The sequence below is a fragment of the Cynocephalus volans genome, chromosome 10 (assembly GCF_027409185.1).
Source record: "Cynocephalus volans isolate mCynVol1 chromosome 10, mCynVol1.pri, whole genome shotgun sequence".
NCBI lineage: Eukaryota > Metazoa > Chordata > Mammalia > Dermoptera > Cynocephalidae > Cynocephalus > Cynocephalus volans.
This window is the reverse complement of record NC_084469.1, coordinates 94,295,455-94,318,784: the sequence shown is the minus strand read 5'-3', so window position 1 is coordinate 94,318,784 and position 23,330 is coordinate 94,295,455. Positions and strand designations below refer to the sequence as shown.

General features: G+C 50.8%; 1 protein-coding gene across 2 annotated transcripts in view; it reads right to left on the bottom strand.

Annotated features, from left to right (window-relative positions):
• Nucleotides 1-2,772: 2,772 nt before the first annotated feature.
• Nucleotides 2,773-23,330, bottom strand: part of MOB3A (MOB kinase activator 3A) — a 28,731-nt gene continuing 8,173 nt past the window's right edge. For both annotated transcript variants that reach the window (XM_063110619.1, XM_063110620.1), the window contains exons 2-4: nucleotides 14,493-14,981; nucleotides 8,866-9,068; nucleotides 2,773-7,134 (exon numbers count right to left, since the gene is read on the bottom strand). In XM_063110619.1, coding sequence (XP_062966689.1) covers nucleotides 7,105-7,134; nucleotides 8,866-9,068; nucleotides 14,493-14,913 — 654 coding nt within the window. In that variant the 5' untranslated portion in view covers nucleotides 14,914-14,981 and the 3' untranslated portion in view covers nucleotides 2,773-7,104. The remainder of the gene's footprint in view (nucleotides 7,135-8,865; nucleotides 9,069-14,492; nucleotides 14,982-23,330) is intronic.

Below are 23,330 nucleotides of genomic sequence, written 5' to 3'. Positions count from 1 at the left end.
TAAAAACATATAAATAAAAAGGTCAGTGATTTAAAATGTTTATTAAATTCTTTTACCATGATTTTTTACTTGAATTTCTATTTTACTCAAGGTATTTTGGCACATGAAGTTTTCTGACTAATATATCTTCCCTGGAGATTTCACCTTTGGTCCCATGTGCACTGACATCACCTTGGACATTAATATTGGGATTGCCGCTTTCTCGTGGCTTGCTTTATTTGATATAACTTTGCCTAATCTCATCCTTCTACCATTTGTTCATTTTTTATAGCAGTTATATTGAGACATAATTCACATGTCATAAAATTCTCCCATTTAAAGTTCAGGGGTGTTTAGAATATGCTCAGAGTTGCGTGACCTTTGGCACTTGAAAAGAAAATGTTAGGATTTTTATTTTAATCTAGTGTGAGGGCTTCCTCATATTTTAACAGGAGAATCAACCTTTGTATCTTTATTTTCTTTATTTCATTTTTTTTGGTGGCTGGCTGGTATGGGGATCTGAACCTTTGACCTTCGTGTTATCAGCACACGCTCTCCCAACTGAGCTCACCGGCCAGCCCCAAGTTGGTAAATTTTCAATGTAAAAGGCCAGAGAGTCAATATTTTCAGCTGTAGGGCAGTTGGTCTCTGTTGCAACCGCTCAATTCTGCAGCTGCGAAGGATGCATGAATGAATGGACATGGCTGTGTGCCCATAAAACTTTATTTACACTAACAAGTGGTGTGCTGGATTTAGCTAACCCTGGATCTACAAGTGATCCATTGGGTTTCACTTGCACTGTTCTCATTTTCTGCTTTAAAATTATCTGTCCTTGGTGCATTTCTTTTATTTACTATCTTTTGTTTTCATTTATTTATTTTAATCTTTTGTTTTTATACATGACCTTTTTCTTGTCTTTTGTCTCCTCTGGTTAATCTGAAGGTGTACATGTAGTGTTTTACATTTCACTAGTAGTTAACTATGTTTTTTTTTTAAAACATATTGAACTAAATCTTGCCTAATATCATCATTTATGAAGAAGTATCTACTGATTCTGGCCATAAAAGATGAATAAGTATTAAAACACCAACGTCAAGGGTTTGGATCCCCATACCAGCCAGCTGCAAAAAAAAAAAAAAAAAAAAGATTAATATATTTAATTATTGTCATCTGCAAATGTGAATCTCTGCCTAGAAAATGCAGGCAAATCAGCTTCAAATTCAGAAAAGAAGCCAGTTTCTAAATCAATTAGAAAACTGAGAGATAACCAATATATACCAGATTTATTCATTTAACAAACGTAATGGAAAAAAAGACATCATGGAAAAATAGCTCGCTCATATTTAACCACCAGAAATAACTAAAAGAAATGTGCAGATATGGAATGTACCAGAACAGGCAAATCCACAGGGACAGAACGTGGATTTGTCATTGCTGGGGGCTGGGGGAGGGGTTTTCCTTTTGGGGTGACGAGAGTGTTCTGGAAATTGGTAGTGGTGATGTTTGCATAACTTTGTGAATGTATTAACCATCACTGAACTGTACACTTTGAAATGGTGAGTTTCATGGTATGGGAATTATATCCCAGTTTTCAAATTAATACGAGGAAAACCAAGAAAGGGAATTGTGTGTGTGGAACCTCAGCGCCTGGGAAGTGCGAAGGGGCCGTGCCCGGCTGGAACCCAGGCAGAGACGCGCGGTGTTCCTGGGGACAGATCCAGGTCCCGAGGAGCACAACTGCTCACTCCGTTACTTTCCAAACTCATTATTTTCGCCAAAATCCCAAAGGCAATTTTGTTTTTTGGAACTTAAAGTAGTTCTAAAGTTCATCTAGCATATATACTTATAGTAGTCAAGAAAATACAAAAGCAATAATAATGGAGAGGAAATTATCCTAGCAGATATTACAATTACCCTATCTTGGGCTGGCCAGATAGCTCAGCTGGTTAGAGTGCGGTTTTATTTATTTTATTGTTTTCTTTAAAAAGATGACCGGTTAGGGGATCTTAACCCTTGACTTAGTATTGTCAGCACCACGCTCAGCCAGTGAGCTGACCGGCCGTCCCTATGTAGGATCTGAACCTGTGGCCTTGGTGTTGTCAGCACTGCACTCTCCTGAGTGAACCGCAGGCCGGTCCTAGAGTGCGGTTTTATAACACCAAGGTCATGGGTTCGGATCCCTGTACCTGCCAGCCACACACACACACACACACACACACACACACACACACACACACACACACACACACACACACACACACGCAAAGAATTACTCTAACTTTATAAGGTACATTAAAAGTGATGGTAGAATAGGCAAATTCCTAGCAAATTCAGAAACATATCTGTGTATAAATATTATTTTCAACCTGAGTAGAGGGTTATACGGTGATGGAATAGGGGGTTCACTTGTTATTTAAAATTTTTTTTTCATTAGAGCCTTACCTAACACCATACATGGAAATTAAACTCTCTAGTTTATCTCACATGTAGTATATAAAAAAAGAAAACTGTAGGGAACCAGAATAAAACAGAGGTGAATATTTACATAAATACCCAAGTTCATGAGCTCATCACCAAAGGGAGAAAGTGTCAAGAGAAAGATTGATTAGAATCAAAACTAAAAATGAAAATGTTAAAAAAAAAGATATCAAAATCACTGTAAACAGAGTCAAGGACAGACAACAAAGCAGGAGAAACATTTTGTAACATTTATGACCAATTATGTAAGTTACGTATAACACAAGCTTTTATAAACCACTATATAAAACGTTCATAAACCAACCTGTAAAAAGTTTTTGTAAACCAATAAGAAAAGACAATGTCCCAATGGAAAAAAATGGACACAGGATATGAAATTGGCCGTATAAATGGTCAATAATGCAATAGGTCAGTGAAGATTTTTCTCTATGAAATGGGTAGATAAGGGCCGGCGGGTCAGCTCAGTTGGGCAGAGCGGGGTGTTATAACACCAAGGTCAAGGGTTCGGATCCCCGCACTGGCCAGCTGCCAAAAAAACAAACAAAAAAATCATAAATGATATAAAAACCATACTTGGTGTTGGGGGATGATGTGGGAATGGAAACCATCAAACATGCCCATGGAGGTGTAAATCGGGACCTGCTTGCTCGCTGCAGGGTGGCCCCCGAAACACCCGACCTGCCCTAGCTGGGTGGGAGGGCAGCGGGGTTTACAATTGGTCACAACCGGTGACAGAATTCTCTGTTCCTTCTGCACTCCCACTGCTTCACTTGACTCATATGAAAAAAAAAAAATGATAAAATTGAATTTAAAATTTTTAAAAAGTATAAAACCCAAAGCAAAACAAAGAAACTGCCCTAAATCTCACTCCCTCTGACACCAACACCGAGTGTGGCGTTTTATTTATGTCAGTGATTAGGGATGATTATAAGTTTTCAAGCAGAGAAATATTTACTGTGGGCATAAAATGACAGCAATGGCCGAGAGGGGATTCGTCCCATTACAGGGCCCGTGAAGGGCTCGGTTCTCACAGAGACAAGATTTATCTGGAGCTTTTTCAGACCCCATCCTCCTGCAGAGACAGCTCCCAAACTCCCCCCAAGATCCTGACCACCCAGACCTTATCCCCTGCCCGTATCTCCATCTCCAGTTTTGGTTTTTTTTTCCCTGGTGTCTGGCCAGTACGGGGCTTGAACCCTGGACGCTGGTGTTATCAGCAACACGCTCCAACCAACTGAGCCAACCGACCAGCCCACTGATTAATTTTTAATTAGAATTTAAATAGCCACATGCGGCACGTGGCTCCCAAGTCCAGGCAATTCCTGCCCCGGTGTGAAGACTTCCAGAAACTGGTTCTGATCTTCAGAGACACCCTGGGGAGCAGTTCTTGGGTGCCAAAGGCCGCCTTCTGGGCTGTTCCACCTTCTCTGTCCCGGCCATTGGGACAACACAGATCTGCAGCCCCTGCTAGGTGCCTCCCGGCGTGAGTGTTCAAGGAGAGGCTGGCCCACAAGAACCTTCCCGTGACCCCCGTTCCTTCCACCCCTGCCCCAGCACACCTCCTGCTGGATGAGTTTTGGGGTAAACTGGCTGTTAGGATGAGGTGTTCTTGTGGCCCGTGAAGGGAAGAGTCCTAAGGATCCAGAGAAAAAGAGAAACTTGATGACACAGAGAGACTACGTACTCGCAAAGGGAGAATTAGCTCACACGCTCACCACGTGCAGATTCACACACGATGCCACCGTTTGGGGGGAAATTACCCAAGAAAGTACTGCAAGACAAGTGAGACCTCGATTAGAATAAAGTGTCTCTTAACTTGTGTGTTTCAGGTCGCCGAAGTCAGTGGGCCCCACCGTGTTTCATTTGCAAAATATTTCCTTATAAAGGGTGTGTGAGTGTCCTATTGATGCTGTAACAAACGTGGTGGCTTAAAACAACATACATGTATTATTTTACAGGTCTTGAGAGCAGAAGTTCTAAAGTCAAGGCACGGGCAGGGCTGGTCCCTCTTGGAGGCTCCAGGGCAGGACCCGTGTCCTCCTTTCCCAGCTTCTGGAGGCGCCCACAGCCCTTGGCACGTGGTCCCCTCTGTCTGCAAAGCCAGCAGCGCAGCATCTTCCAGTCTCTGCCTCTGACCTTCCTGCCCCCTCTTATGAGGACCCTGTGAGGACACTGGGTCTCCAGGTAACCCAGAATGACCTCTCATCTCAAGGTCCTCAACTTCATCTCATCTGCAGAATCCCTTTGCCATGGAAAGTGACATATCCACAGGTCCCAGGGATTAGGACAGGGACGTCTTTGGGGGCTGTAATTCAGCCAACCAAAAGGTGATGGTTTAGAAACCCTGTAAGGTCCAAAATTCTTAAACTGGCTATGGAAAGAGTTGAGGTTTTGCATTTGCAAAATCAAAAGGTCAAAAAACAACAGTGGGAAACGGTGGGGTGGCCTCCCTGAAAGGCACTTGCCAGTCACCCGCACTTTGAGGGAGGGAAATCTCCTCTTCCCAGCGGCGCTGCGCCCTCTAGGGGCGGGATGTTGCCATGTGACACCTGAAGGGGCGCTGGGCTCAGGGTTCGCGACCCGCAGGCCCCGCGGGGCGGCCTGCATGTGGCCTCTTCCCGACCTGCCCACCACGGCAGACCCGATCCGTGAGTCAAGCTGCTCTTCCCTGTCAGCCCCAGGAACCACGACATTTTACGTGGAAAGGGACCCTTGAGATGGTCGTCCCTTCCCCAGGTTTTTCACGTATAAAAACGCAAGTCTTAGGGCAAATTCATCCCGTGTTTAAGGCCACAGGGCTGACAAGTGACCGGCTGGAACACAAGCCTCCTTCTGTCCGCTCCCTCCAAACCCAGCCTTCAGCACGTGGTTAAGTTTTGTTTCCTTCTCTTTGATGGAGCAAACAAGGCAGAGAGCTGAAGTCACCTGTGGCAGGAGCGGACAGACCGGAAAGACACAACGGAGATGGGAAACTGATGGGGGCCTGTCGCCAGCTTCTCTCGGGTCTTTTTCCTAAGGCCCCGACCTCCCACTCCATGCAACTTAAATTCCACAGGCATGCTGTGTACCGGTTTACCTGGGAAACCATTATGATACCTAAGACTTTGGGGGCCCCAAGAGCCAAGGCCCCCGTGGACCAAGCCCCGCTACTGGGACGGCATTAATGGCCACCAGCAGCCATGGGTACCAAACGACACAATTTATTCCGATGTTCGTATCCGGGTCGGGAGGGTGGTCTCGGGCACAGGCACCCTGCCCACTGCCATGCCCTCCTTGGCTGGCGTGTGGCTGCAGCTCCACCTCTACCCTGTGGCAAGCTGCCGGGAACACCCCGTGTCCTCGGGAGGTCATGGTTGGGGATTTGCGTGTTGTGGGGTGAGGGAGATACATTCAATCCAACACTTCCTGGTTCATGAAGTCCTGAGAGGGCTGGGCCGTGCGGTGCTTCTCCGGAGGGCTCCAGTGGTTTCTGGAAGGACCAAGGGTGAGTTCCTGCAGCTTTGGGCTTAGGCGGCGACACGGTGTTAACTGCACCTGTTCAGTTTCCTGGCAGGAGCCAGGAGACAGGGGGACCGGCGCCCTTGTCTTCTGCAGACATCCCAAACAGAGATGATCAGAGTTCTGTGTCGTCTGGGACGGTGCAGGGGTCAGGCAGGAAGGGCCACTGAGGTCAAAGGCCACTGAGAACTCCGGTGACGGGGAGGTGGGTGGGTTGCGGGGGGCAGGAGGCGGCTTCCTTTGGTCAGGGGCCCCCTCACGCCTCCCCAGGGTCTAGGGGAGGAAGTGCTCTTGGATTTTGGTCCTGTCACCTGACGGGACACACAGACAAAGCATTTTGAGAGAAAGTTCGCAGGCATCTGAAGAAAGGCCAATTCCAGCAAAATGTTAGGCAGAATTCAAAGACCCCACAGCAGGGCGAGGTGTTCGTGAGAAGATCCGCTCCTGGGCTGGTCGTAGGGAAGAGCACGTGGTTCTGGACACGGAGCGGCTCACTATCTACTGGTTCTAAAAAAAGCCTTTTTACAAAACATCTCAGGATGGTCGTCAATGAGACTGTGTGAAAATGAAACCTCTGAAGGTACACGAAGGGGCCTTTGGGGAGGACACAGCACTGGGATTCCTGACGCGGCTGCGGCCGGGGGATGCGGTTGGTGGATTGTAGCTCCAAGGCCTGGGGGAGGTGGGTTCTTGCCCTCGGCTGACTCGGGAGCCCCCAGCTTCTCCAGAGACAGGCCAGGAAGGGCCAAGGCCACGGGCAGCGACTGGAGTAGGTCAAGCTGGGGTGGGGTGGGGGTGGAGGCAGAACTTCCCGAGGGGCTGGCTGGGGCCACCTGGAAGCTCCCCAGCCTCCCGGGAGGCGGGAGTGGTTTAGACGCACAGTGGTTTTCCCGGTTGCTGACAACATGCAGAATTAGAAAGTTCAAGTCCAATCTCCCCCCAACAAACGAGGAGACCGAGGCTCAGGGAGGCGGTGCTGAGTGTGGGGACCCACCGTCGCCGACACCCCGTGCAGAGGCCCAGTGCAGGACACCAGGGGTGCGGAGCTCCTAGATGCTGAAGTTGGAGGAAAACACCTCAGTGTTTCCAGATGTCCTACCCGGGGTCTCTGAGGCCAAGGGCGTGCAGGTGCAGGGGTGCGCAGGGCTCTTAGTGGCACATCCGTGTGGTCATTTCTTTCTGTCAAGAGCAAGTGGGACATTGGGTATCAACAGATGTCCACACAGAGGGGACGTGAATGACATGCACATGGAAAAGCAGGGGATTGCGAGGGTGGGGGACATGGGCTTCACCCAAACCCCAAAACTGACAAAACATAAGACTTAGGTCAGGGGAATAAACTCAGCTCTGCCTGGTAGCTCAAATGCCGCCACAGACAGCTGGTAAACTGAAGACACCGGCCCTCAGTGCCAATAAAACTTTATTTACAAAGCCGGCTGTCGCCCCAGGGGCTGCAGTTTGCCAACCCCTGCCTCACACAGCCCACTGGGCACTGGAAGGAAACCTCTGGAAAGCAGCCTGGAAATAATGATGACCCTCTTGCTACCTTTGGACTGTCAAGCACGCACAGTATAACGTTAAATCCAGTGAAATGTTTACTGACAGGCAACGCCCACAAGGGGGTATACAGAGATGAAAAAGCTGTGTGAAATGTTTTAACCATTTTTAAAAGTTGTAAAAGAATAGATTTTTGAAGATCTGAGTTAATGGAGGACTCCAGGTGCCCTGAGAGGAGTCACCTCAAAGTGGAACTCAATCCTCCCCGAGGAGGAACCTGCAGGCCCAGATCCCACAGGCCCTGGATTAGTCCAGCATTTCCAAGCTGGAGATGCCCGAGGAGGGACCGTAGATGCTCCTGTTTCCCTCTGTGACAGCATGGAAGTCTCCGCCGAGAGAGGCTCGGAGCTCCTTCCCTGCGGCCGGCTGCTCTGGCCCCGGCAGGCTGCCCCCGGGATGCCCGAGTCCCCCAGCTCTGCCAGGGCCAGGCTCACAAGGGTCCCACCGAGCCCTGGGGCTGCTGCCTGTGGGGACAGGGGCTCCCTCCTGGGGATGTTCTGGACCCTCTGAGAGTGACAGTGGCTACCCGTTGCCCTTTGACCTCACAGGGCCAAGATCCGGCAGGGCCTGCTCAGAGTCCAGCAGCGATACAGAGAACCCCGCGCTGGCAGTCTGCAAAGCATCAGACCCCTTCACTTGTACTGAATGACTGCAGCAGAGCCCCCCAAGCTGGGTGCCTGGTCACGCCCACATGACAGGTGAGGGCCCCAGGGAGCCCATTCTTGCTACCTAGCAATGGCCAACACCAGCGATGTGGCAAATCCACAGAGACAGAAAGTGGATTCGTGGCTGCAAGGGCTGGGGAAGGGGACGGGGAGTGACTGCTATGGGGAAAGGCCTTCCTTTTGAGGCGATGGAATGTTCTGGAATTAGAGGGGATGGTTGTACAACCTTGTGAATGTGCTAAAAAGCCACTGAATTGTGCACTTTAAAATGACTAATATTAAGCCATGTGAATTTATGTTTTAACCTAAGTTAAAAACAAAAAATCTCAATCTCGGCCAGGTAGAGGAGCTGGGCTGCTGGTTGCTTACGGTCTCCAAATAAAACCCAGGGAAATGGAAAACGGGCAGGCGAGGCCAGCCCCTCCCGCCCTCCAAGGCCACTGCACGCATCTGGGTTGGACTCTCATGCTCGCTTGCTGGTCCCTTTAGGAAGTGACACCCCCTGGATGTTTTCTGGACACCCCTGTGCTCAGGTGGGCAGCACAGTGTGGCTCGGGGAGGTGGCGTCCTGCGGGCAAGCTCAGGACCCCTCCCGTCTGTCTCTCTGTCAGGCACTGGGCTCAAGGGGTCCTCCTGCCACCCAGTCCCCAGTGCAGCCCCTGCCACCCCTCGGGCCGACCCTGCTCACCAGTGGCTCCAGCTCCTTGGTGTCGATGAGGCCGAACTCCCGGACAAAGTAATAGAAGTGCTTGTAGCAGGTGTTCACGTGGGCCTCGGAGCCCAGCTGCGCGATGCGGTCAAAGTGGTGGATGTAGACATGCACGAACACGCGGAACAGTCGCGACAGGATCTTCCTCACTGTCTGCAGGAAGTTCTTGGGGAACGGTGTGCCTGGATGGGCAACGGGGTGGGGGACAGGGCCGGTCAGGCCGAGTCTGCCTGGGACCCTGGCTCCTGACCCAGTGCTGAATCGCACAGGTGTGAATTGATAAGGCTCAGAGAGGTTAAGACACTTGCCTGAGACCACACAGCCTTCATCCCGATCACCTGGCTGGGTTTCCTCTTAGAGCCAAGTGCTGGCTCTGAGCAGGAGGCACCCGTCTGTCCCTGGGAAGAAGCCTCTTCTTCGGGATGAAGGTGACAGCCTGCGTCCCCCAGATCACCACCCTAGTCTTTTGCCCCAGCTCTCTCCAAGGATCTCCCTTGGAAACCCCTGTCACTGTCACCCCCAACCCACCAAAGCTTCATTGTTCCTTCCTCCCATTGGACTTTGCACAAACCCCTCTGTGATACCAACGATGCGATGTTAATGTACATATTTGTGAGCCTTTTCCATGGACAGGAGAGGCCACGTAGTCACTCAATCCTGCTGGCGTTCCTGAGCGCCCCCTGTGGCCAGTAATGGACAGACCAGCCTCTGCCCTTGAAGGACACACTGGCACATGACTAACTGCAGAGAAAGCCACAGTGTGCCCAGGCCACACCTTCTAGAAGATGGAAAACATCAGTGCTGGACAGCACTGTGCTTTTCAGGCCACGGGGTCAGCTGAATGAGGCCCCAAAGATGTCCCTGTCTTTATCCCTAGGACCTGTGAACATGTCACCTCACATGGCAGAAGGGATTCTGCAGATGGGATGGAGTTGAGGACCTTGAGATGGGAGGTCATCCTGGGTTATCCAGGTGCCCAGTGTCCTCACACCTCACATGAGGAGGCAGGAGGGTCAGAGGCAGAGACTGGAAGACGCTGCGCTGCTGGCTTTGCAGACGGAGGAAGGGGCCACGCGCTGAGGTCTGCGGGCACCTCTAGAAGCTGGGAAGGGAGGACATGGGTCCTCCCCTGGAGCCTCCAGGAGGGACCAGCCCTGCCCATACCTTGACTTTTGCCCAGTGAGGCCCATGTGGGACTCTGCCCTCCAGGACTGCGAGGGGACAAATGTGTGTGGCTCTGAGGCATGCAGTTCAAGGTGACTTACTGCAGCAGCTGCTGGAGAAGTTCACAGAGCCTTCGGCCCTTCTGCACTGGTGCCTCCTCTGAAACCCACTCTGAGCCCAACTTTGCGGGTGAGAAACCCGAGTCCACGCTGGGGCCACCAGATGCCCAGAGCCGCCCCCCAGGCAGTGGGGAGCCGTGACTAGATCAGGTCTTCCTCCTCTCAGAGCAGAGAGCACCGTGACGTGGTGGTAGCACAGTGGTGAGGCTGGGACCTCATCCGAGTGGGGCTGTGAGGCATGTGGGTCGTGCAGTGAGGACAAGGGTGGGCCGGGGTGGCGTGGGTGGTGGAGGGGACCCCTGCCTCGTGTCCACGGACAGAAAGAAGAGGCTCGGCCGGGGCGCTGGGAGAGCTTCACGGCCGTGAGCGGGAGGCCACACGAATCCTTTGGGATGAATCCATGCTGGCGTTCGCAGTGTGTCTGGGACACTAATGTGGAGACGGAAAAGGGGAGGAGGCAGGCTGCACACCGGACAGGACGGGAGCGCTCAGGAGGCCACGGTGAGCAGACGCAGGATGCAGGGGCCCGGACACACCACGGCCACCACGTGAAGACTGCAGCAGGTTAATCTCCCTAAAACATAGCTCTAGCACATTCCCGCTGGATTTGTGCCTTTCGCCAAGGCTGAAGCCCAAGACATTTCGCCTGATCTGTTGTCGGAGCCCCTCCCAGGCCACCCGCCCTCCTCCCTGCCTGGCAGATCTGTCTTTGGATGCCCCGAGGGTCGCCGGCCTCTCTGTCCACCTCTCAACGCCCAGAGATGGCCAAGTCCTCCAAGATGATCTTTGGCCCTGAGGCCCCGGGGCCCTGGGAGATGGAGACGTGGGCCCTTCCAGAGGGTAGCAGGAGGGGTCCAGCCCGGTGGTGCCTGCCTCCAAGATGCATGGGAACCACGATGCGCCAGGGCAGCAGGGCAGCTTTTACCAGCGAGCTTAGGTTCTGACCAGTCCATTTCAAAACGCCCTTCCCCTGGACATAAAGGGACAGGAAGGGTCTCCCTATGGATGGAAATTATTGGCAAATACTTAACAGCAGGATTTTTCTCTGCAGATACTTTGAGCAGCAATCCACCCAGGGTCCTGGAAAAGAGAGCGGGCTCCTTTTGCCAATTATGGAAAAAAAAAAATCTTACATCTTTTAGTTCAAAAGATTTGTAGAAGAACATTTTCAACACCTTATGAAGAGTTAACTTACTCAATAATGCTTATAAATCAAGAAAAGGAGGGCTGGCCTGTTAGCTCAGCTGGTTAGACTATGGTGCTGATAACACCAGGGTCCAGGGTTCGATCCCCATACTGCCAAAAAAAAAAAAAAGTTACGCAGAGATGCTTTATCTGTTTAGCTAACAAAATGCAAACTAACAAAAGGTGGATTTCACACGTCAGGCTGGAGAAGATGGAGTTGCTGGATTTCCAGGCCTGCTGCGGTGGGCAGGCCGGGCACTGTGAACTGCTGGGAGCTTTTCCGCAGGGACCCTGCGGTATCTGCCTCAAGTTCACGTCCATGTCCCGCAGATGGAGGAATTCAACTTGCAGAAGCTTTTCCTACAGAGTGTCACAAGTGCACAGAGACACATGTGCAGGGACGGTCTCAACAGCAGTGTCTGTAGTAAGACTGGGGCAGCCAGTCCCTGATGATGGCAGCTGGCCCCGAGGGACAGATCTAAGACGTGCGGAGTTAAAAAGGCAGATAAGGGATTTCTGAGATTGCCGAGACTCCAGTGTGACCTCAGGCCCTCCACGCTGAACTTCAGCACGGAGGTTCCAGCACCGGCCCGCTTCTCTGTCTGTCTGCAGGGACAAGTTCTCTCTGAAGCTGTGTTCTCTGTGTGGCACCTCGCCACCGGGAGCTCGCTGCATGGCTTATGTGTTGCGGACTTTAAGCGTCTGTGAATGTCTTTGTGTCACAGAACATGGGGCTCCTGGGGACCCATTCTGTGGAAGGTTTGGCCACCATCAGGGAGGACTCTGGGATTCATTCCCCCTCCATAGACATGACAGGAAAGTCGGAAGAAAAGGTACGCACCACGCTCCAGAGATGTACTCAATCGCCCACAAACCCACATCTATGGGGTGCCCTTGAAAACCTCTGAAAGCCACGGGAGGTATTACAGACGCCTAGCTGGGTGGGACACCACATCGAGGGGGTGGTCACTTTGATGGACTGGGGTGCTCTGTAAAAGTGGCTCCAAAGTCCAAGAGCAATGTCGAGCCCGAGCCAGGAGCAGTGCCCGGTTTGGCATCTGACCCTGAGGGTTCCAGCTGACCATCGCAGCCTTCTCCGCTCTGTCCCCTATGAGGGGGGTCAGGGTGACGAGGCGAAGGAGGAGCTACTTAAAACAACCGGTTCAGGAGAAGGATTTAGAAGTGGAAAAGGACATCTTTGCCCACACTTCTGATGACAGTCTCATAGGGATCGCAAACTACAACCCAAGGGCCAAATCTGGCCCCACTGCCTATTCTTGTAAATCAAGTTTTATTTGCACACAGGTCTGCCCTTTGTTATATATCGGTAGCTTTTGCATTACGACAGCAGGGCTGAGTAGTTGAGACAGAGACTGATTGACCTGCAAAGTTGAAAACATTTACTATTGGCCATGTACAGGAAAAGTTTGCTGACCTCCAGCCCAATGTCATAACCCGTCAACTGAGAACGGGGCAGGTGGTGCTGGGGCCTTAAAGAGGCACAGGCACGAATGCCCTGGACCAAAGGGAGACTGGGATAAAACCTCAGCCCCACCCTTCCTTTGCTCTGGCAGGCTCAGGTACTCAGAAATGCCACTGATAAGAAGCAAAGAGACCCCACTCTCTGCACGAAACATTTCATGCCACCCAGTTGGCTGGGAGGCCTTGGGTAGTTTCAGGGTTGAGACAGGGCTGGGGGCTACGAGAAAGGTCAGGGGCTGGCCCCAGGCTGCCCGCTTGGTGGCGTGTGACTTCTGTCAAGGTTATGTTTTCTCACTCTTCTGTCAGTGTCCTTGGTAAAATTACAAAAATTCACCTGCTGCAGGCAAGGGCCACTCAGGGTTTCTCCTGCTCTGAGGTTCTAGGATTCGGATCCCTCAGGAGCTGGGTGGGACTTTAGGGGGTCCCAGCAAGGCTGTGAGTCAGAAGGACAGGAAGCCTGGGCATGCACAGACCCTGGGCCTGATCATGGAGTAGGGAGACCCAGGAACCCCCATTTTGGGAAAGCACCAACTCTGGGGCAGCCTTTTTCCAGATGGGCACCTGAAGGTCCTCTGCCAGCGTCCAGCCCTTTCCCCTGGACAGAAGCAAGAGTGGTCCGGAGCAGTGAGGAGCTTGGTCTGGGGTGCGCAGCCAACGGCGTCCAGGGGCTGGGGCCCAAGACGCCCGAGGACACATGTCCTGCCCCGTGGGTGTCAAGCGCTGCCATGCTGACGCTGCAGGTACAGTGAGGAAGACGTCTGTCCCCTACAGCCACTGAGACAAATCTCCACAGACGCAGTGGCTTAAAACAGCACAAAACTGCTCTCTCACAGAGCTGAAGGCCAGGAATCCAAAATCCATCTCACTGGGCGAAAGTCAAGGCATGGGCAGGCCAGGTTCCTTCTGGAAGCTCCCGGGGAGGACCCGTGTCCTCCTCTGGAAGGCACAGCGTTCCCAAGCGCATGACCCTTCCTCACCCTTCCTCCTCTGCCCTCGTCATCTAGCCATTGTCTTCCTTGTCTGCATGTGAAATCTCCCTCTGCCTCCCTCTTATAAGGAGCTCCTGATGGCATTTAGGGCCCACCAGGATCATCCAGAAAACTCCCCGTTTCAAGATCCTTAACTTGGTGCAAAACGTGGTCCATCCACACAGTGGAACGTCACTCAGCCATGAACAGGAACGAGGCTCTGAAACACGCTGCCACATGGTGAACCTTGAACAGGTCACGCTCAGAGACAGACGCCAGACACAAAAGGCCACACAGTGTTTGACTCCATTTACACAAAATGTCCAGAACAGGCCGATCCACAGAGACAGAAAGTGGATTCCTGATTGCAGAGGCTGGGGGACGGGGATAGGAAGTGACTGCTAACGGGGACGGGGTTGCTTTTTGGGGTGACGGAATGTTCTGGAACTAGACTTTGGTGATGGCTGCACAACTCTGTGACTATACTAAAGCCACTGCATTGCATGCTTTAAATGGGTGAATCTCACGGTGTGTGGACTATGTCTCAATAAAGGCATTAAAGAAATAAAAAGCTGAGCTGCTCCCGCCGGTCCTTTCTGCTCCCTGCTTGGGCCTCAGCAGAGCAGGGTGGCCCGGGGTGCCAGGACCCCACCCGCACGAGCATCCCGGCCGCGCCGCCCCGACTCACCGACGTTGGTGGGGAAGATGCCCTCATCGTTGATCTGCACCTCGATCCAGTCCATGAGCAGGTCCATGTAGCGGGGGGCTGACAGCGCTGCGGGCTTGCGGAACTTATGCTCGTCCTGCCAGCGGTACTCGTACCTGGGGCCCCCCGACATGATGGGGCAGGACTGCTCGGTGCAGCCATCGCTGATGGTGCCGTAGATGAGGTTGACACGGTTGAAGAAGTCCACCACGTGCACGGCCACCCAGTCGTGCAGGTCCTCGCCCGGGGGCAGCTGCACGGCCAGGCGCAGGTCCAGCCCCGCATGCAGCGACGCCTGCGCCTTCTTGTGCAGCTCGAAGCGCTGTGTGCCCGGCTCGAACTTGCGCTTGGGGCGGAAGGTCTTGTCCTTGTTGAAGACCTGCTTCAGGAAGGGGTTGGACATCTTGGCCACGCCCGCTGTCCCAGGCAGGACACAGAACGCTCGCTGAGCCCTGCGGTGCTACCTGAGATCTGAAACACAGAATGGGGAAGGACTGTCACCTGCTCCTGATCAGAATCAGAGGTGTGCCTGGAAATTCTGTTCTGGAAGCATAAGTGGACAGGATGTGGGGTGTCTCCCAGGGCTTTTGGTTTTAAGGAATTTCTCCAAAAGGGCACCAGGGGACAAAACTGCCACGTGGCCTGGCCTAATGGCCTTGGATCAGAAGTCGCCTACAGCCAGGCCCCAAGTAATAGGAGCAGCCGTGTCCTTCCCCCAGGCCTGACGAGGGTCAGGATTCCCATTCCTGATGCTCCTTGTAACAGCGCAGAAGAGCAGGCCCGGAGAGTGACAGTGGCCACAGGTGACCGTAGTGACTGAACAGTGGCCACTGTGGAGATGCCTGGAACCTGCGTGTGTGACATTAGGTGGAAAAGTCGTTTTGCACCTATGTGACAAAGATAAGGGTTTTGAGATGAGATTGTTCTGTATTATCTGGATGGGTCCTAAATCCAATGACAAGTGTCTATAAGAGACAGAAGAGGAGAAAGATATGGAGAAGGCTGTGAAGACAGAGGCAGAGATCGGGGTGATGCTTCTACAAGCCAAGGAGCACAGGGACTACGGCAGCCACCGGGACCTGGGGACAGGCCTGGCGCAGATTCTCCCTCGGCTCAGAAGCCAGCCCTGCTCCCCCTGATCTCCAACTTCCGGTCTCCGGAATTGAGAGAGAATCAATTTCTGATCTTTCTGGGTTCTCCCCAATGTGACTGTGTCCCAGTAGGGCCCACCTGAGTCCCGTGTGACCTCATCTTAATTACATCAGCAAAGACTCTACTTCCAAATATGGTCACATTGTGAGGTTCTGGGTGGAGGTAAATTTTGGGGGGACACGATTCACCCTAGTACACCATGAAAATAAAGGAACCTCAGTGAGCTTGCCCGAATCCTGCCCACCGCTAAGTGGTGACTCATGGGACGTGCCTGCCGGTTTCTCTGGGACAGGGCCCCTGATCCGGGGTGGGGGCTGTGGCTGCCTGTCCCCCCGAAATCACAGCCCGTGCTGGAGCCCCAACTTTGACCTGCTTCTCCCTGAAACTCCTCGCTTAGTAAGTAGGACAAAAACTGACTCTGTGCCCGGGGGGGTGAGAGGATTAAATCATCCTACACCACACGTGTGCCTGGCTCACACACAGAGTGCAGTCCCTGCAGCAATGCCATTGTCACCATTGTCACTGCTATGGTGATGGCATGGAGGCTCTGTGGCTTGGTCTCCTTTTACATGCCCAGAGTGGAAGCTGAGTCCACCTGCTCTGCTGCATGTGCCCTCCTCCTGGGACTGGGGGCCTGACCACGACACAGAGGCGGGGTGGGGGCCCCCCACCGCAAGGAAGAGGAAGCAGCAGAAAGGGGAAGTCGTGGAGAGAGGTGGGTAAGGGAAGCCACGGCGTCTGCACCCGCCCGGGGCCCCTGGCTGTGCTCTCCTGGGTCCTGTGCACCCTGCTTATGACTAATAACCATTTATTGTATTATAATAATCCCCACCACCTGTTCTTTCTTTCTTTCTTTCTTTTTTTTTTTGCTTAAATTGCTGGAGTTAGTTTCTTTTACTTGTGACCAGTAAGTCCTGTCTTGTGCCCCATCTCTCGAGACCCAGCACAGGCTCCTATTGTGTCCTGTGGCTGCTGCAGTGACTGAACACAACACACACTTATTACACAAGGTCTAGAGGTCAGGAGTCCGACCCAGGCCTCACTGGGCTAAAGTCAAGGTGTGGGCAGGGCTGGTCCCTCCTGGGGGCTCCAGAGGAGGACGCGTGTCCTCCTTTCCCAGCTTCTAGAGGCGCCTGCAGCCCTCGGCTTGTGGCTTAGGCCTAGGGTTCCCTTGTGACACCTCCTTCTGCAGGGACTCTGCTCAATAACCCACGCTGAACAGGATGGCCTGCACCAGAGGACGGTCTGGCCCCAAATGTCAATAGTGCCGAGGGGAGGAAGTGTGCATGAAATGTGTGGAAGAAAACCGAGTTAGGTGGGGACATTTAATTGGGGAGGTCATCCTGGATTACCTGGGGGCCCAGTGTCCTCACAGGGTCCTCATAAGAGGGGACAGAAAGGTCAGAGGCAGAGACTGGAAGATGCTGCGGTGCTGACTTTGCAGACAGACGAAGGGGCCACGTGCCAAGGGCTTCTGGCACCTCTAGAAGCTGGGAAAGGAGGACATGGGTCCTGCCCTAGAGCCTCCAGGGGGGACCAGCCCTGCCCCCACCTCGACTTAAGGCTTCTGATCTGTATGAAAATTAATTTGTGTTGTTCTAAACCATGAAGTTTGCGGTAATTTGTTACAGCAATCATAGACAGGTCAGAATAATTCACAGTTCATCTGATGACATCCCCCAGGCCCTGGTTAAATGTGGGCTGAGGACCCTCCCCACCGACAGGTGAAGCCCACTCACTCTGGGACTGCGGGTGTTGGACGGCAGACTCGAGGTAGCACCAACAGCGGGAGACACAGACACTGGGCATCACCGACAGAAGATCCGACAGCAGACAACAGGGCGGGGGGCGTGGGGAGGCCAGTGAAAGGGGACAAAACAACCGCCCTTTGCTCGGACAGCTGTGATCAAAGAGGGGCACTCGCGCGTGCTGGCCAGGATGTGGAGAGATGAGACCCTCACGCACAGCTGGCGGTGTGTGAAGTGCTGCAGACGCTGCGGGAAGAGTGCGGTGGTTCCGCAAAAGGTTAAACCTAGAGTCGCCAACTGACCTCGCAATTCTGCTCCTAGGGATCTACCCAGAGAACTGAAAACACACGTCCACACAAAGACGTGTCCACCCATGTTCACAGCAGCGTGAGTCACAACAGCCAAAAGGTGGAAACAGGCCAAGTGTCCATCAGCTCATGAATGGACACACACAGCGTGGTCCATCCGCACAGTGGAACATGACTCAGCCATGAAGAGGAACGAGGCTCCGACACACGCTGCCACGTGGATGGACCTTGAACACATCACGCTCAGTGACAGACACCAGACACAAAAGGCCACACAGTGTGTGACTTCATTTACATGAAATGTCCAGAACAGGCCAACCCACAGAACTCTGAATATGCTAAAAATAACGAACTGCACATCTTAAATAGGTGGATTATAGGGTATGTGGTTCACATCTTGATAACTCTGATATCATAAAAAGCACCAGCGGGCGGGCAGGAGCCCAGCCTCTGCTGCACACGCCACAGGAAGAGAACTAAAGATGCTCCGCTCGGGCTCCAACTCAGGCAAACACCATCTTTTAAAAAAATATAAATAAAATTGACAAACCATTAGCATGGCTAACTAAAAAAAGAAGAGAGAAGATCCATATAACACAAATTAGAAATGAAAAAGGCGATATTACAACTGATTCATCTGAAATACAAGGAATCATTCGAGACTACTATAAACAACTATACGCCAACAAATTTGAAAATCTGGAGGAAATGGATAAATTTCTGGACACAAACAAGCTCCCAAAACTGAGCCAAGAAGACGTAGAAAATCTGAACAGACCAATAACAATAAAGGAGATTGAAGCTGTTATCAGAAGGCTCCCAACAAAGAAAAGCCCAGGACCAGATGGATTCACAGCAGAATTTTACCAAACATTCAAAGAGGAATTGACACGGATTCTTTACAAACTATTCCAAAAGATTGAAACGGATGCAAATCTCCCAAACTCATTCTATGAAGCAAACATCATCCTGATACCAAAACCAGGTAAAGATGTAACCAAAAAAGAAAACTACAGGCCAATATCCTTGATGAATATAGATGCAAAAATCCTCACTAAAATACTAGCAAACAGAATACAGCAACACATACGTAAAATTATTCACCACGATCAAGTGGGATTCATCCCAGGGATGCAAGGTTGGTTCAACATACACAAATCAATAAATGTGATACACAATATTAATAAAATCAAACACAAGGACCATATGGTCATCTCTACAGATGCTGAAAAAGCATTTGATAAAATTCAACATTCATTCGTGACAAAGACCCTCTATAAGTTAGGTATAGATGGAAATTATCTCAACATATTTAAAGCCATATATGATAAACCCACTGCCAATATCATCCTGAATGGGGAAAAGCTGAAAGCTTTTCCTTTAAGAACAGAAACTAGACAAGGATGCCCACTCTCACTACTCCTATTCAACATAGTGTTGGAAATACTAGCCAGAGCAATCAGAGAAGAGAAGGAAATAAAGGGCATCCAGATTGGAAAAGATGAAGTCAAACTGTCCCTGTTTGCAGATGACATGATCCTGTATATTGAACAGCCTAAAGCCTCTACAAAAAAACTCTTGGAGTTGATAAATGATTTCAGCACAGTAGCAGGATACAAAATCAACACACAAAAATCAGTAGCATTTCTATTCTCCAATAGTGAACATGCAGAAAGAGAAATCAAGAAAGCCTGCCCATTTACAATAGCCACCAAAAAAATAAAATACTTAGGAATTGAGTTAACCAAGGATGTGAAAAATCTCTATAATGAGAACTTCAAACAACTGCTGAGAGAAATTAGAGAGGATACAAGAAGATGGAAAGATATCCCATGCTCTTGGATTGGAAGAATCAACATAGTGAAAATGTCCATACTACCCAAAGTGATATACAAATTCAATGCAATCCCCATCAAAATTCCAATGACATTTTTATCAGAAATGGAAAGAACTATTCAGACATTTATATGGAATAACAAAAGACCACGCATAGCCAAAGCAATGCTGAGCAAAAGAAATAAAGCTGGAGGCATAACACTACCTGACTTTAAACTATACTACAAAGCTATAATAACCAAAACAGCATGGTACTGGCATAAAAACACACACTGATCAATGGAATAGAATAGAGAACCCAGAAATCAACCCACACACCTACAGCCATCTGATCTTTGACAAAGGCACCAAGCCTATACACTGGGGAAGAGACTGCCTCTTCAGCAAATGGTGCTGGGAGAACTAGATAGCCATATGCAGGAGAATGAAACTAGACCCATACCTTTCACCATACACTAAAGTCAACTCAAAATGGATTAAAGAATTAAATATACACCCTGAAACAATAAAACTTCTTAAAGAAAACATAGGAGAAACATGTCAGGAAGTAGGACTGGACACAGACTTCATGAATATGACCCCAAAAGCATGGGCAACCAAAGGAAAAATAAACAAATGGGATTATATCAAACTAAAGAGCTTCTGCACAGCAAAAGAAACAATTAACAGAGTTAAAAGACAACCAACAGAGTGGGAAAAAATATTTGCAAAATATACATCTGACAAAGGATTAATATCCAGACTATAGGGCCGAGCCCGTGGCGCACTTGGGAGAGTGCGGCACTGGGAGCGCGGCGACGCTCCCACCATGGGTTCGGATCCTATATAGGAATGGCCTGTGCACTCACTGTCTGAGTACCGGTCACGAAAAAGACAGAAAAAAAAAAAAAAAAAAATCCAGAATATACAAGGAACTCAAACAACTTTACAAGAAAAAAACAAGCAACCCAATAAAAAATGGGCAAAAGAGCTAAATAGGCATTTCTCAAAGGAAGATATATGAATGGCCAACAGACATATGAAAAAATGCTCAACATCACTCAGCATCCAGGAAATGCAAATCAAAACCACTCTGAGATACCATCTAACCCCAGTTAGGATGGCTAATATCCATAAGACTGTGAATGATAAATGCTGGCGAGGTTGTGGAGAAAAAGGAACTCTCATACATTGTTGGTGGAACTGCAAAATGGTGCAGCCTCTATGGAAAATGGTATGGAGGTTCCTCAAACAATTGCAGATCGATCTACCATACGACCCAGCTATCCCACTGCTGGGAATATACCCAGAGGAATGGAAATCATCAAGTCAAAGGTATACCTGCTCCCCAATGTTCATCGCAGCACTCTTTACAATAGCCAAGAGTTGGAACCAGCCCAAATGTCCATCATCGGATGAGTGGATAAGGAAACTGTGGTACATCTACACAATGAAATACTACTCAGCTATAAAAAAGAATGAAATACTGCCATTGGCAACAACATGGATGGACCTAGAGAGAATTATATTAAGTGAAACTAGTCAGGCACAGAAAGAGAAACATCAGATGTTCTCACTTATTTGTGGGAGCTAAAAACAAATAAATAAATACACAAAAAAATCGGAGGAGAGGGAAGAACACAACAATTACAATTCCTTGAAGTTGATATGAAAAGCGAACAGAAAGGACATTGTTGCGGGGGGGAGATGGGGAGGGAGATTTTGGTAATGGGCACAATAATCAACCACTAAGAGAAAATAAAAAATAAAATAAAATAAAATAAAACAAAAACAAAGAAAAAAAAAATAAAATCTTTTTTTTTTACTGTGAAATGTAACAAAACTACAGAAAAGTATACAAAGTACAAGACACAGGCCAGTGACTTATCACAGAGGGAAGCCCTTGTAAGCACGACTCAGGGACACTGTTCCAGGAGGCCCGTCTTCAGAGTTCTGCTATCGTCCCCACATCAGTTTTAGAACATTCTCATCACCCCCAAAAGAAAGTACCTACCAGTCACTCCACGTCCCCTCCCCCAGCCCCGGCAACCACGAATCTGCTTTCTGTCTCTGTGGATCGGCCTGTGAGCAGGAGCAGGGAGGACACGGGGCCTCCTGACCACCTGCGGTGACTAGAAAGGCCGGAACTTCCTCAGAGCCGTCCCTGGGGCCTCACCCTCCATCCTTACTTCCTGCCACCTGGGTTTGCACCCGACTAGGTGCTTTACACATTACATGTTCCTGGGAGAAAAATGCTAGCTCCATTTTATAGATGGCAAAACAGAGGTCCAGACAGGTCTCCCCCTTGGCACTGTGGATACTGAGGCCGGGTCCTTCTCTGGGGGGGCGTCCTGGGCACTGCAGGTGCTGAGCAGCATCCCTGGCTTCCACAGCCTCCATGCCAGGAGCACCCTCAGTTGTGACAACCACAAATGTCCCAAGACACAGCCCAGTGTCCCCTGGGGCCACATCACTGTGGGCAACACCCCTGGGTAGAAGATAATGGCAACTCTTTGTGTCAGCGTCTGAGGCCACATAGCTGGCAGGTGGATGAGCCAGGCTTGAACCCTCGACTGTGCCGTGAAGCTGCGGCTCTTTCTGCCCTGCCCCGCACCTCCCTAACACAACAACTCCTAGATATTTGGGGGTCCAGCTATCTCATCCCAAATCTAGTGACACGCACCTCTAGGCCATGGCTGCTCCTCCCCAGGGTCCCCTCCATGCTCTGAGCAGAACTGTGGAATGCTTTGTGGCTCTGAGGCTCTGAGGCCAGGGGCAGATGCCCTTCCTGGTCTTGCTGGCCAGGTGCAACCCCAGACACCCAGGGGGCCACAAATGTCCCCTGCCTGCTTCCCTTCCGCCTAGGAAGGAGCAATCCTGCAGCCCAGCCTCAGACCTCCCCAGCAAACGCCTGATTAAAAGAGCCGCCTGGGCCTGCCCTCTGTCTCTGTGACGGGTCTTAGCTGGACGGATGAGGATGTAGTAGTCACGGCAAGAGCCAGGGTGGGGACCCGGCGGTCCTTCCCCTGAGACTGCTGATGGCTCCAGTGCCCTGCACCTGTCCAGGTGATTAACTCTGCAAACCAGAGGTGCCCTCAGGCCACTCCTTGTGCTGTAAAGAAATCTGCTACAGGGGATCCTGTCTCCCATGTCCACTGATGGTCATTTCCAGAGTCCACTGTCTGCCAGGTGGTGAGTGGGACGCTTTTTCAATCTCCAAACACCGGCCCGTATGGAAACGAAGCAGGGGCACTAAATCCCTTGTCCACCGAGCGGGGGGCAGAGCTGGGCCAAGCCAGGCCCACCCCCAAGTCTCCTGCTGGCTCCTGCTTTACTTCTGGGTTCCTTATCGGTCACGCAGCTAACTTTCTTTTTTTTTTTGGCAGCTGGCTGGTACATGGATCTGAACCCTTGACCTTGGTGTTAACTTTCTAACACCAATGGAAATCACAAGACAAAGAAAAATCCAACCTGCCATGGCCCGGTGGCTGCTGTGTGTTTATTTTAGGGCTTCTCCAGTGACAGTTTTGGGAGGCTCGCCTCTGCTGGTGTCACCTGGGCAGGGCTGGCTGCACAGTCAGGAGTGGGGCCTGCGAGGGGGCACGGAGGGTCTTCCAGATGTCTCCACAGCCTGGCTGAGCTCCAGCCTTGGGAGGAGACGTCTGTCTGGGTGGGGTCTCAGGGAGGTGACTATCCCCACCGGCCTCGGCCCTCTGAGATGACAGGTTTTTCTAAGGGGCTTGTCTTTTCCACACACTTTTCCGCTGTCTACCAGACTGACACCAGGACCCTTCTAA